The sequence below is a fragment of the Poecilia reticulata genome, chromosome 3, assembly GCF_904066995.2.
Source record: "Poecilia reticulata chromosome 3, P_reticulata-male-v2, whole genome shotgun sequence".
In the NCBI taxonomy this organism is placed as follows: domain Eukaryota; kingdom Metazoa; phylum Chordata; class Actinopteri; order Cyprinodontiformes; family Poeciliidae; genus Poecilia; species Poecilia reticulata.
In genome coordinates this window covers 36,611,870-36,629,133 of record NC_088832.1, presented here as the reverse complement: position 1 = coordinate 36,629,133, position 17,264 = coordinate 36,611,870, and the positions used below count along the sequence as shown (strand labels likewise).

The 17,264-nt window shown below is 49.4% G+C and overlaps 1 protein-coding gene across 1 annotated transcript; it reads left to right on the top strand.

Annotated features, from left to right (window-relative positions):
* Positions 1-359: 359 nt before the first annotated feature.
* On the top strand, positions 360-16,276 carry galr1b (galanin receptor 1b). The gene is made up of 3 exons (XM_008402706.3): positions 360-1,506; positions 7,733-7,798; positions 13,701-16,276. The coding sequence occupies exons 1-3, from the start codon at positions 856-858 to the stop codon at positions 14,016-14,018; spliced, it is 1,035 nt and encodes a 344-aa protein (XP_008400928.1). The 5' UTR covers positions 360-855; the 3' UTR covers positions 14,019-16,276.
* The last annotated feature ends 988 nt before the right edge of the window (positions 16,277-17,264 follow it).

Here is a 17,264-nt window from a genome sequence, read left to right as displayed (position 1 = left end):
CCGCTTGATCGCTAACAGCTACTGGTCGCTAACAGCTGCTGATTGCTAACAACTACTGGTCGCTAACAGCTGCTGATAGCTAACAGCTGCTGATTGCTAACAGCTACTGGTCGCTAACAGCTGCTGATTGCTAACAACTACTGGTCGCTAACAACTGCTGATCACTAATAGCCGCTTGATCGCTAACAGCCGCTTGATCGCTAACAGCTACTGGTCGCTAACAGCTGCTGATTGCTAACAACTACTGGTCGCTAACAGCTGCTGATTGCTAACAGCTACTGGTCGCTAACAGCTGCTGATGGCTAACAGCTACTGATCGCTAACAGCTGCTGATCACTAACAGCCGCTTGATCGCTAACAGCCGCTTGATCGCTAACAGCTACTGGTCGCTAACAGCTACTGGTCGCTAACAGCTACTGGTCGCTAACAGCTACTGATCTTAGGCAGGAGTTTGTTCAGCCAACCAGACGACAGTTACGACATGATATCTATCTCTCTATCTATATTAGATATATGTGTGTAAGCAAAAGTATTGAAAGTTTTGCGAACAAAAGACATGAAATCTTGTTTTCAGACTGAAAGTGTGTGCTCTTGAATTATGGCAAGAAAATTGCCCCATATATTTGTTCTTGAAGCCCACAGAACCAGAAGGACTGGTACCGGCTTTGTTCTAGACTCGGACCTGCAGTTTTACTCTGAAAGCCTGAGACCGGAAGCAGATCTCTGCGGGTCCCTTAAGCGGACGCGCTTCACGCTGTTCACTGAGCTTGGACTTTGCTGCCGGACGTGTCGGACCGAACCATGGACCCGCTTTGCGCTCGGCTCTGACCTCCAGCCGGGTCCCGGAGCTCCAGCATGGTTCCGCCGGGAAACGAGTCGTACAGCCGGGCTGAGACCAACCGCACCGCGGGGGAGCCCGGGCCGGAGGTGGTGATCGTGCCGCTGGTGTTCGGGCTGATCTTCGTGGTGGGGCTTCTCGGGAACTCCCTGGTGATGCTGGTGATCGGCAGGGTGAAACCCAGCGGGGGCGCGCGCCCGCTCAGCCCCACCAACATCTTCATCGTGAACCTGAGCGTGGCGGACCTCCTCTTCCTCCTCTTCTGCGTCCCGCTCCACGCCACCATCTACTCCCTGCCAGAGTGGGTGTTCGGAGCCTTCCTCTGCAAGTTCGGACACTTCTTCACCACGGCCAGCATGCTGGTCAGCATCCTCACGCTGGTCGCCATGTCCGTGGATCGCTACATCGCCGTTGTGCGCTCCAAGAGCTCTGCGTGGATCCGCAGCCGCAGGAACGCGCTGGCTGGGCTGTGCGTCATTTGGACCCTGTCCCTGCTGTGTTCGGTACCGGTGGCGCAGAACTACGTGCTCACCAGCCACTCCAGCGCCCCGAACAAGACCTTCTGCTGGGAGGCCGGGCTGGGAGCGTCGCGGCGCGCCTACAAGGTGTCCATCCTGCTGCTGGGCTTCATCCTGCCGCTGCTGCTCATCTGCTGCTGCTACATCAGGGTCAGTCCAGCTCCAGGCTAATGTTTCACTCCTCACGCCGCCGTAAAACCCGCGTTAATGACATGAGCAGGGGCCAAAGGCCGCGCGTAAACCTGCTGAGCCGTTTACGCGTAAAGAGCTGCTGCGGGGCGCGCCGCGCCGCACCGCACCGCGCCGCGCCGCGCACTCAGCTGAGCTGGTCCGACAGATGACCAAGAGGTGGCCAGAGCTTCTGCGAACTGGTTTTTAGGTTCTACAGGAGGAACTGGGTCGGAACAAACCACTGGAGTCCAGGTCTTAAACTCTAAAGCTTTTGAAGCCTCTAAAATCTCCGGTGTTTGAGAAACTTGAAGTTCAGTAAAAACGTTCAGTTTGGCAGAAAAAAATGCTCCAAACAATAATGATCTGTTTTCCTTCTACGTTTCAGTATTTGAATGATTTCCAGACCGGGTCAGGGTTAAAGAACCGCAGCGCTGTTGGTCTGTCCAACCGGTCGAAGGTTCGGTGAACTGGTGACGTTCTTAAATCGAGACGGTTCCGGTCCATCCGGTCCGCAGCAGCAGAAACGGTTCATGGTTCTTATCGAAAGGAATCTGAACCCAGTTCGTCAGTTAGATGGAGCAGGTCAAAGGTCATGGAGCAGAATGTGGAGTTTACATCTCGTCTTCCCTGTAAAGTTTCTGGTTCCGGTTGGTCAGAGAGTCTGTGGATGACGAGCAGCGCTGACGTCATCAGCAGCTTCAGCCAATGAGCAGCTTCAGCCTCTCAGAGTCACGCTCATTTTATATTGTTTTATTATCATTTTTCCGGTTACATGATTCATCAAACCATATCAAATGTGTTGCTACTTGGAGTTAATATGAGATCTGAGAAACTCGACCAACCAGAAAAGTTTCTGTGACGATTAAAAACTCAACAGACACGAAATGTTAGAGCGACTGAAGTTACATTAGCAGCAATGAATGAATGAATCTCTGTTTGTTGCTCATCTCTGCGTAGAGCAGCAGATTACAGGGCCGGTCCAAGGCTGCATGGGGCCTGGGGCAGACTTTCACTTATGGGCCCCTTTTGTTGCTAAAACATCAGCAGCTCTAACAGCTTCTGTGTTGGATTTAGTGAAATAAGGGAGAAGTTTAACTGTCCAGCCTGAAAAGCAGTAAGTTATAATCGCAGTTTACAATTATTTTTTGTAAACTCAAAGATTAAACTCACATCATCCGATTGTTGCTATGGTAACAAAACAAACTATGAATATTGTTCTTTGAAGTTTTACAAACTTCAGCTCCTTAAAATCAAAAAAGTATTTATTCAGCCACCAGTTCTCCCAGTTCTCCCAGTTAAACAGATGAGAGGCCTGTAATGTTCATCATAGATATAAACCTCAACTATGAGAGACTAAAGGAGAAAAAACATCCAGAAAATCACATTTTCTGATTTTTAAAGAATTTATTGGCACCATATGGTGGAAAATAAGTATTTGGTCAGCTACAAACAAGCAGGATTTCAGGCTCTCACAGCCGTGTAACTTGTTCTGTAAGAGGCTCCTCTGTCCTCCACTTGTTACCTGAATTAATGGCACCTATTTGAACTCGTTATCAGTATAAAACACACCTGGTCACAACCTCAAACAGTCACACTCTAAACTCCACCATGGCCAAAACTAGAGAGCTGTCAAAGGACACCCGAAACAAAATGATAAACCTGCACCTGGCTGGGAATACTGAATCTGCAATAGGTAAACAGCTTGGTGTAAAGAAATCAACTGTGGGATCAATTATTAGAAAATGGAACAAGACCACTGATAATCTCCCTCAATCTGGGGCTCCACCAAGATCACACCCTGTGGGGTCAAAATGATCACAAGAACGGTGAGCAAAAATCCAGAACCACACGGGGGAACCTAGTGAATGACCTGCAGAGAGCTGGGGCCAAAGTAACAAAGGCTACCATCAGTAACACACTACGCCGCCAGGGACTCAAACCTGCAGTGCCAGACGTGTCCCCCTGCTTAAGCCAGGACATGTCAAGGCCCGTCTCAAGTTTGCTAGAGAGCATTTGGATGATCCAGAAGATGACTGGGAGAATATCATATGGTCAGATGAAACCAAAGTAGAACTTTTTGGTCAAAACTCTACTCGTCGTGTTTGGAGGAGAATGAATGCTGAGTTGCATCCAAAGAACACCATGCCTACTGTGAAGCATGGGGGTGGAAACATCATGCTTTAGGGCTGTTTTTCTGCCAAGGGACCAGGACGACTGATCCGTGTAAAGGAAGGAATGAATGGGGCCATGTATCGTCACATTTTGAGTGAAAACCTCCTTCCATCAACAGGGGCATTGAAGGTGAAACGTGGCTGGGTCTTTCAGCAGGACGATGATCCCAAACACACCACCCGGGTAACGAAGGAGTGGCTTCGTAAGAAGCATTTCAAGGTCCTGGAGTGGCCTAGCCAGTCTCCAGATGTCAACCCCATAGAAAACCTGTGGAGGGAGTTGAAAGTCCGTGTTGTCCAGCGACAGCCCCAGAACATCACAGCTCTAGAGAAGATCTGCATGGAGGAATGGGCCAAAATACCAGCAACAGTGTGTGAGAACCTTGTGAAGACTTACAGAAAACGTTTGATCTCTGTCATTGCCAACAAAGGATATATAGCAAAGTATTGAGATGAACTTTTGTTATTGACCAAATACTTATTTTCCACCATATAGTGCCAATAAATTCTTTAAAAATCAGAAAATGTGATTTTGTGGATTTTTTTTCTCTCATAGTTGAGGTTCATATCTATGATGAACATTACAGGCGTCTCATCTGTTTAACTGGGAGAACTGGTGGCTGAATAAATACTTTCTGCTCCACTGTATTTAAATGTTAAACAATTTAAAATCATTTAATTAATGTACGCCTAAAGAACTGAATCAAATTTAACAGCATTGATCATCTCAATAAACAAAAGTTACATTTATGTATCTGGTCTGTTTTAAATTATTAGTGTTTATGGGGCCCCTGATGGAGCCCCTGATGGAGCCCCTGATGGAGCCCCTGATGGAGCTGATGGAGCCCCTGATGGAGCCCCTGATGGAGCCCCTGATGGAGCCGCTGACTTTAAACAGATTAAAAATCTGTTGTTTTTAGACTAGTTGTGTGTTTAAATATCACTGGAGATGATTTACCCTAACATAATTACTCTATTAATAGAAAAACACGGCGCATCGCCCTGACCGCCTCGACGCCCTGACCACCCTGACCGCCCTGACCACCCTGACGCCCTGACCACCCTGACCGCCCTGATCGCCTCGACGCCCTGACCACCCTGACCGCCCTGATCGCCTCGACGCCCTGACCACCCTGACCGCCCTGACCACCCTGACCGCCTCGACGCCCTGACCGCCCTGACCACCCTGACCGCCCTGACCACCCTGACCGCCCTGACCACCCTGACCGCCCTGACCGCCTCGACGCCCTGACCGCCCTGACCGCCCTGATCGCCTCGACGCCCTGACCACCCTGACCGCCCTGATCGCCTCGACGCCCTGACCACCCTGACCGCCCTGATCGCCTCGACGCCCTGGCCACCCTGACCGCCCTGACCACCCTGACCGCCTCAACGCCCTGACCACCCTGACCACCTGACCGCCCTGACCACCCTGACCGCCCTGACCACCCTGACCGCCCTGACCACCCTGACCGCCCTGACCACCCTGACCGCCCTGACCGCCTCGACGCCCTGACCACCCTGACCGCCCTGACCACCCTGACCGCCCTGACCACCCTGACCGCCCTGACCGCCTCGACGCCCTGACCACCCTGACCGCCCTGACCGCCCTGACCGCCTCGACGCCCTGACCGCCCTGACCACCCTGACCGCCCTGACCGCCCTGACCGCCCTGACCGCCTCGACGCCCTGACCGCCCTGACCACCCTGACCGCCCTGATCGCCCTGATCGCCTCGACGCCCTGACCACCCTGACCGCCCTGACCGCCTCAACGCCCTGACCGCCCTGACCACCCTGATCGCCTCGACGCCCTGACCACCCTGACCGCCCTGATCGCCTCGACGCCCTGACCGCCCTGACCACCCTGATCGCCTCGACGCCCTGACCGCCCTGACCACCCTGATCGCCTCGACGCCCTGACCGCCCTGACCACCCTGATCGCCTCGACGCCCTGACCGCCCTGACCACCCTGACCGCCCTGACCACCCTGACCACCTTGACCGCCCTGATCGCCCTGACCACCCTGACCGCCCTGACCGCCCTGATCGCCTCGACGCCCTGACCACCCTGACCGCCCTGACCGCCTCGACGCCCTGACCGCCCTGACCACCCTGACCGCCCTGACCACCCTGACCGCCCTGACCGCCCTGATCGCCTCGACGCCCTGACCGCCCTGACCGCCCTGACCACCCTGACCGCCTCGACGCCCTGACCGCCCTGACCGCCCTGATCGCCTCAACGCCCTGACCCCCCTGACCGCCCTGACCGCCCTGACCGCCCTGACCGCCCTGACCGCCCTGATCGCCTCGACGCCCTGACCACCCTGACCGCCCTGACCGCCTCAACGCCCTGACCACCCTGACCACCCTGACCACCCTGACCACCCTGACCGCCCTGATCGCCTCGACGCCCTGACCACCCTGACCGCCTCAACGCCCTGACCACCCTGACCACCCTGACCACCCTGACCGCCCTGACCACCCTGACCACCCTGACCACCCTGACCGCCCTGACCGCCTCGACGCCCTGACCACCCTGACCGCCTCAACGCCCTGACCACCCTGACCACCCTGACCGCCCTGACCACCCTGACCACCCTGACCGCCCTGACCGCCCTGATCGCCTCGACGCCCTGACCACCCTGACCGCCTCAACGCCCTGACCACCCTGACCACCCTGACCACCCTGACCGCCCTGACCACCCTGACCACCCTGACCGCCCTGACCGCCCTGACCGCCTCGACGCCCTGACCACCCTGACCGCCTCAACGCCCTGACCACCCTGACCACCCTGACCGCCCTGACCACCCTGACCACCCTGACCACCCTGACCACCCTGACCGCCCTGACCGCCCTGATCGCCTCAACGCCCTGACCACCCTGACCACCCTGACCGCCCTGACCACCCTGACCGCCCTGACCGCCCTGATCGCCTCAACGCCCTGACCACCCTGACAGCCCTGACCGCCGGACTTAGCAAGTTTCCTGGGGGAAACTCTGACCCTCATTGACACATTTTGTCACACACACCAATATATTTGGGAATTAAACTAAAGACATTATTTCTAACTTTTTGATGTAATTATTTAATCGTTTAAAGACCTCAGTGTTTCTGATCATCCTTTATATCCACATTGATGACGACGCACTGGACTGTGTTCATAAACATAAAAGCAAACCAAAAGAAAAAAGTAGATTAAAATACGCTTTGGGTTCAATCTGCTGGTCCAACTGTCCAGGTGAAGAATTAATATATAAAGTTTTGGCAATGCTGGTTTAGGGTTGGTCAACCTGAAATGTCCTTTTGGAACAACTAAAGTTATAGTTAGTTTACTTTATGGTTTACATGCAATAAACATGCTAAGTTACTGTTTTTGTGATTATACATTTAGAATGTCTTCTGAGTATATTACATATTTCATATATTAATAGTGCGATTACAGTATACACTTATAATTACTAATGAAGTAACTTTTTAGTAACTTAATATCTTTATTATTCTGCTTTGCCACTTTCTACATTAATGCTTCATAAACTGTCATGTTGGATTTTAGTTTCTTGACCACATCAAGTTCACACAACCAGGGATTTTAAAGTTTAATGCATTTCAAAAAGGTACCATCTGGTTGTGCTCCAGAGGACGGGTAGGCAGGTCAGCTCAGGTTCTGTTCGGAGAAGGGAGATCCTAATGGGTTTAGAGCAGGGGTCCCCAAGCTGCGGCCCGCGGGCCGGATCCGGCCCGCCTCCACATTTGGTCCGGCTCCCTGAACAATACCAGAGAGAATTCAGATATTTTTCATATATTGTATTTTCCGGTTTATATGTGGATTTTTCTTCAACCACCAGGGGGTTTAGGGAACTGCTTGACTTTTATGTTATCTAATCATTACGGCTGTTTGCTAGCGGTAGAGCAGATCAACACGTGTTTGATATGAACGCCGCATTCAGGTCGAGTTCTTCGAAGCTGTAAGTTGCAGCTTATACTTCAAAACGAGCCTTTAAGTTAACGTATGACTGGTCTGCTGTCTTCCAGGTTTTGTGCCACCTGCATAAAAAGATGAAGAACATGTCCAAGAGGTCCGAGCTGTCCAAACGAAAGGTGAACTACTCCTCCTCTTCCTCCTCTTCCTCCTCTTCCTCTTCTTCCTCCTCAGGTCAGCGACTCTTCATCAGAGTTCTGGGTTTGTCCTCTGGGCCAGTGATGAAGAGGAGGCTGATGATGATGATGAGCTTCTACCGTTACGACATTTGATCTGCAGGTTTCTGGGTCCAAGCCGGTCCGGTTTAGACGCAGTGCTACCAGCAGTACCATGTCCAGTCAGGTCCAGGTACAGGTTCTGGTTCTGATTGTGGTCCTGGCCCGGCTGGCAGGCGACAGAGAGCAGACGTCCTGCAGCAGCAGAACCGGGTCGTTTACAGGTTCTGCTGCGGAGGAACAAAGGCTGCTGGGTAAATATTTAGACAGCGTCTAAGAATAGAGGAGGTTCCTCTGGCAGCCTGAAGTCTTGGCACGGATTCGCCCAGAGCAGCGGGCCGGGTCCGGTCCGTTTTCTGGAACAACCCGGTTCTGCTTTATTGATCTGCTCAGACTGTGTTATTAAATCTGCTGAGTCACCAGAACAAACACATGAAGTCGTAAAGCAGATTTATTAAGGAATCCCTTAAGGAGACTCTGACCCAAACCATCAGCACACCGGACCGGCGGGTCAGAACAGAACCTTTCACATGGACCATCCAGTCTGCAGGTAGTTGAACATAAACCGGATCCAACCGGCTGCTGAGTTCAGAGAACCGGAACCAACAAAACAATCAGTAGATCGGTTCTGTTCACCGACAACATCTGAGAAATGGATGGATGGATGGATGATGGTGGAATATCCACCATCATCCATCCATCATCCATCCATCATCCATCATCATCCATCCATCCATCATCATCCATCCATCCATCCATCCATCATCATCCATCTTCCATCATCATCCATCCATCCATCCATCCATCATCCATCCATCATCCATCATCATCCATTCATATATCATCCATCCATCATCATCCATCCATCCACCATCATCCATCCATCCATCATCATCCATCCATCCATCCATCCACCATCATCCATCTTCCATCATCATCCATCCATCCATCCATCCATCCATCCATCTTCCATCATCATCCATCCATATATCATCCATCCATCATCTGTCCGCCGATGAAACCTGCAGATCAGCCTTTGTGATCCCAGCATGGGGATAAAGATGTTGGGTAACTGGTGGATGGATGATCTTCTACTCCGCAGTAAAGGAGCTTTTTCTGGTTTTGGTTGATGGAATCCTTGTGCAGATATTCATCAGGTCGGCGAACTGCTTCCGGCTGTGCTGAACGTTTGACCTCTGGGGTAGGACCCGTCTTCAGCTGCATTGGTCTGCAAGGATCAGCTTCCTATTGGAGATGTTAACGGCGTCCCGTATTAATCAATGCCATAAATGTCCGGTGATGAGGACTCTTCACAACCTCACAGGAACATTTGTGTTGAAATCTCTCTGACAGAAGACAGGATGTTTCTAGACAGCTAACATTAGTGGTTTGGGTCTGGAGGGAGCTGAGGGTATATTTAGAAGCAGGAGTGGGGTTTATGATGAAGAGCATATTTTATGGAGGACATATGGATGGATGAAGGAGAACCTGGCAACATGTTCAACATCATAGAAAGCTGAGAAGCTGCTGGCAGTGCAGCTAATGAGCAGCACAGCAGTCTGGGTCCAGTCAGCTTCAGACCAGGACGGTTATCCTCTCAGGGATTTATCCCAAACTGACCCGCTGCTAGACAGGAGGGTTAGGAAAGACTGATAGCTAATCTCTAACTAGCTGGCTGCTGTGAACGAAGCTACTTCATTTGTCTTTGTTCATAAACTACAGTTGAGCTAAAATGGAAACATATTTTCAGTAAACTAGAGGAATCAAACATGGGCAGAAGGGTCCAGAGGTCCAGGCCCAATCCTGGAAAAGTCTGGAATTTCCCACCCAAACCAATTATAGAAGAAAGTTCTCCATTTAAACAATGTCAACATGAAAAGGCAAAAGATACGAAGAGCAAAATAAATCTGCCATTTATCTAAGAAAAAAATAAGAATGAATCTTTAGGTTAGAACAATGGTTCAGTCCAAGGAGGAGCAACAGCTGCTGATCGGTACCGGCGCCGTTAGAGCCGCTAAGGGAGGAGCTAGCTTTAGCGTTAGCTGTTAGCTGTGGCTCTGCAGCACTAATAACCCTCCAGTAAGTAAAAACTTAAAGCAAAAGACATGAAACACATTTTATTTCCTTTCACTGCTCAATAGGAAGAAACACTGACAATAAAAATCAGACTGCAGTTAATTTCATTACTTTGGCTGAATCATGAGAAACTGCCTGTTATGCCTTAAATCAAAACTAGCTAAACTGCTACATTGTTTGACAGACTTAGCTTGTTTTGTTGAAGGAGGAAACTATAATCATATTTAGCGCTTTAACTCTTATGTTGACAAGAAGACATTGAATCAGGAGGGAGGAAAACAGAAAGTTCTTCCTTTATGTCTTCAACAGAGACAAACAGAGGGCAGGACGGGTCCGATGGGTCCCACAAATCTTTTCCTATCAAATCCTCGATGCTTCAAGTGTTACATTTAACTTATGATATTCCCCAGATATTCATTTCTATCTACCTGTTGGTTCTCCAGCACATGACAAAACTAAGAGCTTTAAAAATAAAGCAACTTAACAATTTAAATACCAAATAACTTGTAATGGGAGTCGTTGTAATAAATCGGTGTTTTATGGAGGAGTTACTCATTAAAACATTGTGAAGATGTAGCAGATCATTTCAGTGAGATTAACAAAACCCGTATCTAAGCAACATTTAAAATTTACTGTGAAAAACATGTTTGATGTGCATCACTAGTCATTTTCAGCTTGAATGTAGTTTAAAAAGCTTTTAAACCACATTTTACGTTACATTTCTATGTAACTTTGCCGACCCCCTAAATTGGTCTTAAAAAATGTTCCTGTTTAAAATAATGAGATGGGATCTTGGAGTCTAACCTGTTAAGAGCTCAGCAGCTTCCTCCTCTGGTTAGTAACCCTGATGGGTTAGTAACCCTGATGGGTTAGTCAGGGTTACTAACCCTGACGGGTTAGTGGTCTCTGGTTATCACCATGTCATAAACTCAGAAAACTAAAATAAATTCAGTCTGACGTTGCAGGAGCTCAGGAGCAGCGCGGTTCTCCTCCAGATGACAACAAATGTTTGGTATCTGACACGGTGATGAGATCATGGGCCCCAGCATGGGCCCCAGAATGGGCCCCAGCATGGCCCCAGCATGAGCCCCAGCATGGGCCCCAGCATGGCCCCAGCATGGGCCCCAGCATGGGCCCCAGCATGGGCCCCAGCATGGGCCCCAGCATGGCCCCAGCATGGGCCCCAGCATGGCCCCCAGCATGGGCCCCAGCATGGGCCCAGCATGGCCCCAGCATGGGCCCCAGCATGGGCCCCAGCATGGCCCCAGCATGGGCCCCAGCATGGCCCCCAGCATGGGCCCCAGCATGGGCCCCAGCATGGCCCCCAGCATGGGCCCAGCATGGGCCCCAGCATGGGCCCCAGCGTGCCGCGATGGGCAGCACAGTGTAAAAGTTACTGTGTTTAGAGACCCTGAACGTGTCCAACATGTTGCAGCTCCAGTTATTTATAAGCTGCTTTAAACAGCAGATAAGATTCACAACGAGCTGCAGCCGCGTCACCATCCAGCAAGGGACCCATCAGGACCACAGGAAAACCAGAGGCTGGAGGCTGTGGGTTGGAAAAGGAGACCTGGGAGGGTGGGCTCCCCACGATGGAGGTCACTGGCCCCTGGGGGCCCCGTTAGAGCCCCATCAGGGCCCCATTAGAGCCCCATCAGGACCCCATTAGAGCCCCATCAGGACCCCATCAGAGCCCCATTAGAGCCCCATTAGAGCCCCATCAGGACCCCATTAGAGCCCCATCAGAGACCCATCAGAACTCCATCAGAGCCCCATCAGAGACCCATCAGAACCCCATTAGAGCCCCATCAGAGCCCCATCAGAGACCCATCAGAACTCCATTAGAGCCCCATCAGAGACCCATCAGAACTCCATTAGAGCCCCATCAGAGACCCATCAGAGCCCCATCAGAACCCCATTAGAGCCCCATCAGAGCCCCATTAGAGCCCCATCAGGACCCCATTAGAGCCCCATCAGGACCCCATCAGAACTCCATTAGAGCCCCATCAGAGACCCATCAGAGACCCATCAGAGCCCCATCAGAACTCCATCAGAGCCCCATCAGAGACCCATCAGAACTCCATTAGAGACCCATCAGAGACCCATGAGAACTCCATTAGAGCCCCATCAGAGCCCCATCAGAGCCCCATCAGAGCCCCATCAGAGCCCCATCAGAGCCCCATCAGAGACCCATCAGAACTCCATTAGAGACCCATCAGAGACCCATGAGAACTCCATCAGAGCCCCATCAGAGCCCCATCAGAGACCCATCAGAGCCCCATCAGGTCCCCATTAGAGCCCCATCAGAGCCCCATCAGAGACCCATCAGAGCCCCATCAGAGCCCCATCAGAGCCCCATCAGAGCCCCATCAGAGCCCCATCAGGTCCCCATTAGAGCCCCATCAGAGACCCATCAGAGCCCCATCAGGACCCCATTAGAGCCCCATCAGAGCCCCATCAGAGCCCCATCAGAGCCCCATCAGAGACCCATCAGAGCCCCATCAGAGCCCCATCAGAGCCCCATCAGAGACCCATCAGAGCCCCATCAGAGCCCCATTAGAGCCCCATTAGAGCCCCATCAGAGCCCCATCAGAGACCCATCAGAGACCCATCAGAACCCCATTAGAGCCCCATCAGAGACCCATCAGAACTCCATCAGAGCCCCATCAGAGACCCATCAGAACTCCATTAGAGCCCCATCAGAGACCCATCAGAACTCCATTAGAGCCCCATCAGAGACCCATCAGAGCCCCATCAGAACCCCATCAGAGCCCCATCAGAGACCCATCAGAACTCCATTAGAGCCCCATTAGAGCCCCATCAGAGACCCATCAGAGCCCCATCAGGTCCCCATTAGAGCCCCATCAGAGCCCCATCAGAGACCCATCAGAACTCCATCAGAGCCCCATCAGAGCCCCATCAGGACCTCATCAGGGCCCCATCAGGACCCCATCAGGGCCCCATCAGGACCTCATCAGGGCCCCATCAGGACCCCATCAGGACCTCATCAGGGCCCCATCGGACCTGTCCTACCCTCTGTGGTTTTGTTTGGTCCGCTCCTCCCCCTCACTCAGACGCTCTGGTTCTGGTTCTGGTTCTGCTGAAATGTTCTTCCTGTAAAACGAGGTTTTTGTTTCGGTTGCTGTGGTTGTCAGTCGCTGTTTCCATCGACCATCAAATTCAAATTCCAAAAATGAATTTGTTTATTGAAAACGTGGTAATTTTGAAACATCAAGTTTTGATGGAAACATTCGATGAGGCGACTTTTCAGCCGTATCAAAATCGCTGCTTTTCACAGAATCTCCACGCAGAACCTTTTAGCATCAGCTGCAGCGAAGCTGACAGACACCAGCAGCCGTCTGTAACCTCTGACCTGCGGTGGACAGTACCAGCTGCCTCCACCAGAGGTCTCACAGCGTCGCAGTTCTTTGCTCATTGACGTGTTGAATCCATAATTCTGCAGCGAAATCAACTAAATTTCCCAGATTCATTGCATATCAACCATAAAGCCTCAAGACGCTGAATGGGATTAAATTTGGTGAAATGAACCAGATATTTAGCCATAAATTACAGCTCAGAGTTATTTAACGGGTGAACTGGAAGGAGTCCAAGAACCTGGTTTCCCAGCAGAACCTGGTTCTGGAACTGGCCCTTCCCTCCACCCCTCACTGGGTTTAATGTTTCTGCCTGGTGGTTAAACGGGTTTGTGTTGCCTGTGGTTCCTCTGCAGACGGTCCAGACCATCCTCCTGGTCGTCACCGGCTTCACCGTCTGCTGGATGCCGCACCACATCGTCGCCATGTGGGTGGAGTTCGGCAGCTACCCGCTGAACGACGCCACCTTCGCGCTCCGCATCGTGTCCCACTGCCTGTCCTACGGGAACTCCTGCATCAACCCCATCCTCTACGCCTTCCTGTCCGAGAACTTCCGCAAAGCCTGCCGCCAGGTGTTCGCCCGCCACCTGCTCTTCACGCCGCCGGCCGACGGGAGAGTGGTTCGATTCCGTATGGACAACTTCTCCACCACACACTCCAGCACCAACATCTGAAGGAGAAGCTGGAGGTCCTGCCGGTCACATGACCAGGGAGGCTGCTGGTGATTGGCTGCTGTGGTCGGCCTGCAGCTGAAGGAGAACCGGATTCAGCTGGATCCGAGTTCAGGAGCCAAGAGTTCAGGAGCCAAGAGCGGAGAACTGATTTATTTTGGAGAGAATTTTTCACAAACTGATCAATTATTTTATTTAATGTGTAAAGTTTCACTCCAACAGAGACAAACCAAGTCAGAGGTTCTAATTTATAGCACATTAATTTAATACATGAAAGCTGCCATGTTAACTCCGACTTCTGAAGGTGTGAACCATAAATAAAGTTTCTGAAGAAAGATCGATTTTCAGTCTGTCTCAAAGATATTTGATGGTTCAGATCCAAATTTCAAACCCAGACCGTGAGGCCAGAAACCGTCAGCTCAACAAACATCTGGATCCTGATGCAGATGTTTTGTGGAGACCCAGTGGCTCCAGGTTTCTATCCCATAATGTTCCACTTTCTGTCTCTTGTCCTTCTACCACTTCAGAGATTCCAGAGTTCAGAGTTCATCCAGCGGTTTCTGCCTTCAGCCCACTGGGCTGGATCCAGATGTTTCACAGCTGCAGAAGTTTTTCTCTCTGGTCCTGAAAGGTAAAACTCACCTGCAGACTCTGCTGGTTGGTTCCAGACCCCGGAGTCTGCTTGGCTGGCTGCAGGTCAAACCATAGAAACTTCTGGGAAATCCAGTCAAAGGTCTCATCACAGGTCCAAATGTTTAGTCCAAGGATTCCACACTGATGCTCCTGATAATGACAATACAACCATAGACATGAACACTAGACGCCTCACTGAGTCCATCTTGAATGTGGCAGCAGAGGATCTGAGCTCCTTCAGTCCTTTGCTTTGTGTTTCAACCGTTTTACGAAACAATCTGGATTCATTCTCATTACCTTCCCAGGTCAGGATGAAAGATCAGAATCACTTTGCAGCCAGAAACTCGCTTCTAAACAACCGGAAAATATTTCCTATGTAGCTAAATTGGCCCGAAATAACCGCTGATTGTTAGCATAGCAGCTAATATAACCGCTGATTGTTAGCGTAGCAGCTAATATAACCGCTGATTGTTAGCATAGCAGCTAATATAACCGCTGGTTGTTAGCATAGCAGCTAATATAACCGCTGGTTGTTAGCATAGCAGCTAATATAACCGCTGGTTGTTAGCGTAGCAGCTAATATAACCGCTGACTGTTAGCATAGCAGCTAATATAACCACTGATTGTTAGCGTAGCAGCTAATATAACCGCTGGTTGTTAGCGTAGCAGCTAATATAACCGCTGATTGTTAGCGTAGCAGCTAATATAACCGCTGATTGTTAGCGTAGCAGCTAATATAACTGCTGGTTGTTAGCGTAGCAGCTAACGTTTCATCCTGTTTTCTAATGAGAGCTGATGAGAAACGGCTGTTAGAGGAGAAGTGAATTAAAAACCAGAGGATTTAGTGAGTAAAGGTCAGTCAGGATCAGAGCTGGAGCTGCTGGTCTTCAGTCTGTTTCCAGCTCAGCTTCTCCATGTCGGTGTTTAGCTATAAAGATGCTACGAGTTTATGCTACGAGCCCAACATGCTGAAAATGGCTTTTTATGAATGTGAAGGAAACATTTATGTATTTTCTATTTCACTTTGGGATAATTTCTCTTTTATTCTTGGCTTTAGCCTGTGAACCAGGACGTCTCAGAAGTCATGGAGTTCTCCCAGTGTGACCAGCAGACTGAAGCCTGTGACCAGTGTTCCCAGTATAATGAATAAATGTTTTATTCTTTCACTTTTTGTTGTAAATATCTCAGTCTGAGGTATTATAATACAGCTTATGTAATGAAATAAACATAATTTACTCTGTTAGAATTATTTTCTCTCTCTGCTGTCAATAGTTGACAAACTATAATAAATATTTATTCTCTGGAAAAAAGTAAGAAAAATATGTAGTTTAATGTTTGACAATGACTGATTTATAAATCAAGTCATTTCTCAAAAACGTATGAAAATAAATACAGGAAAATTATTAGTCTTGAAACGTTAAATGTACATTAAATTATGATTGTTGTTCGTAGCAACAGCTGGTCAACAATATTTTGCTGTATTCTTCCTATTATGCATTAATTTGTATTTGATGTCATGTTTGGTATGTTAAATTTTTATTCTGTTTTATTTTTTAAACTTTGATACTTTTAGTTTTTTATACTTGCTATGATATCAGTTCCCTTGGGACACGAATAAATCTGATTCTTTGAGGTTTTGTTTGGACCTTTAATGCTTTTTTCTTCCAGTTTCTGTCCAGATTTACAATCTTATTTATGGCCAACAGAAGCAACTTGGAAGGTTAATATTGATCAGTGTTACTAAGTCTTAGCATAACAAGGCATTTCATATTTTATCAGTTGGGTTATAATCTGAACCAGTTTACACGTTTCTTAAATATGCGGTGGCTTGCAGAAAGTATTCACACCCCTTCAACTTTTCCATTTTGTCACATTACTGCCACAGCCATAAATTTCCCTGAAATTTAATGTGAAAAACCAACATATGATTGTTATGTAGAAAGAAAATTATATAATTCAAAACATTTTTACAAGTAAAAAAACTCAAAGGTGTGGTGTGCAAAAGTATTCAGCTCCTTGAGTCAACGTGGAACCACCTGATGCTGTAACTGCAGCTGCTAGTCTTTAGGGTTTGTCTCTACCAGCTTTCATCATCAGAGCAGGGAGTCAAACTCCAGCCCTCTGCTGTCCTGCAGGCTTTAGATGAATGAAACGGATCCATCTCCTCCTGGACTGGATCGGTTCTCCAGAACCTTAGTGACCCGAGGATTCTGGTGCAGCAGAGGCTCATCTAAGGCAGCGGAGCTCAGGACTGAGTTTGTGACTCTTTGCCAAACAGATGAAGCTCAGTTTAGACGTCTGACCTCAGAGAAAGGGGGATGAATACTTCTTTAATGTTTATTTGCAAAAATATGTCTAATTGTATAATTTTCTTTAGACTTGCCAATAGTGAACCACTTTGTTTCACACAAAAGTCCAGTGAAATATTTGAATGTTTGTGGTTGTGATGTGACAAAGTGTGGAAAAGTCCCTGGGGTGTGAATACTTTTGCTACCGAGTTAAGATGTTCATTTAAATCGACAGTAACTCAGAATATTGATCATCATAAGACTGGCTTCGATTTTTAGCCATAACTCTTCTTCTGGTGCAAAACGACCTTCAAACATTCGCAGGTTC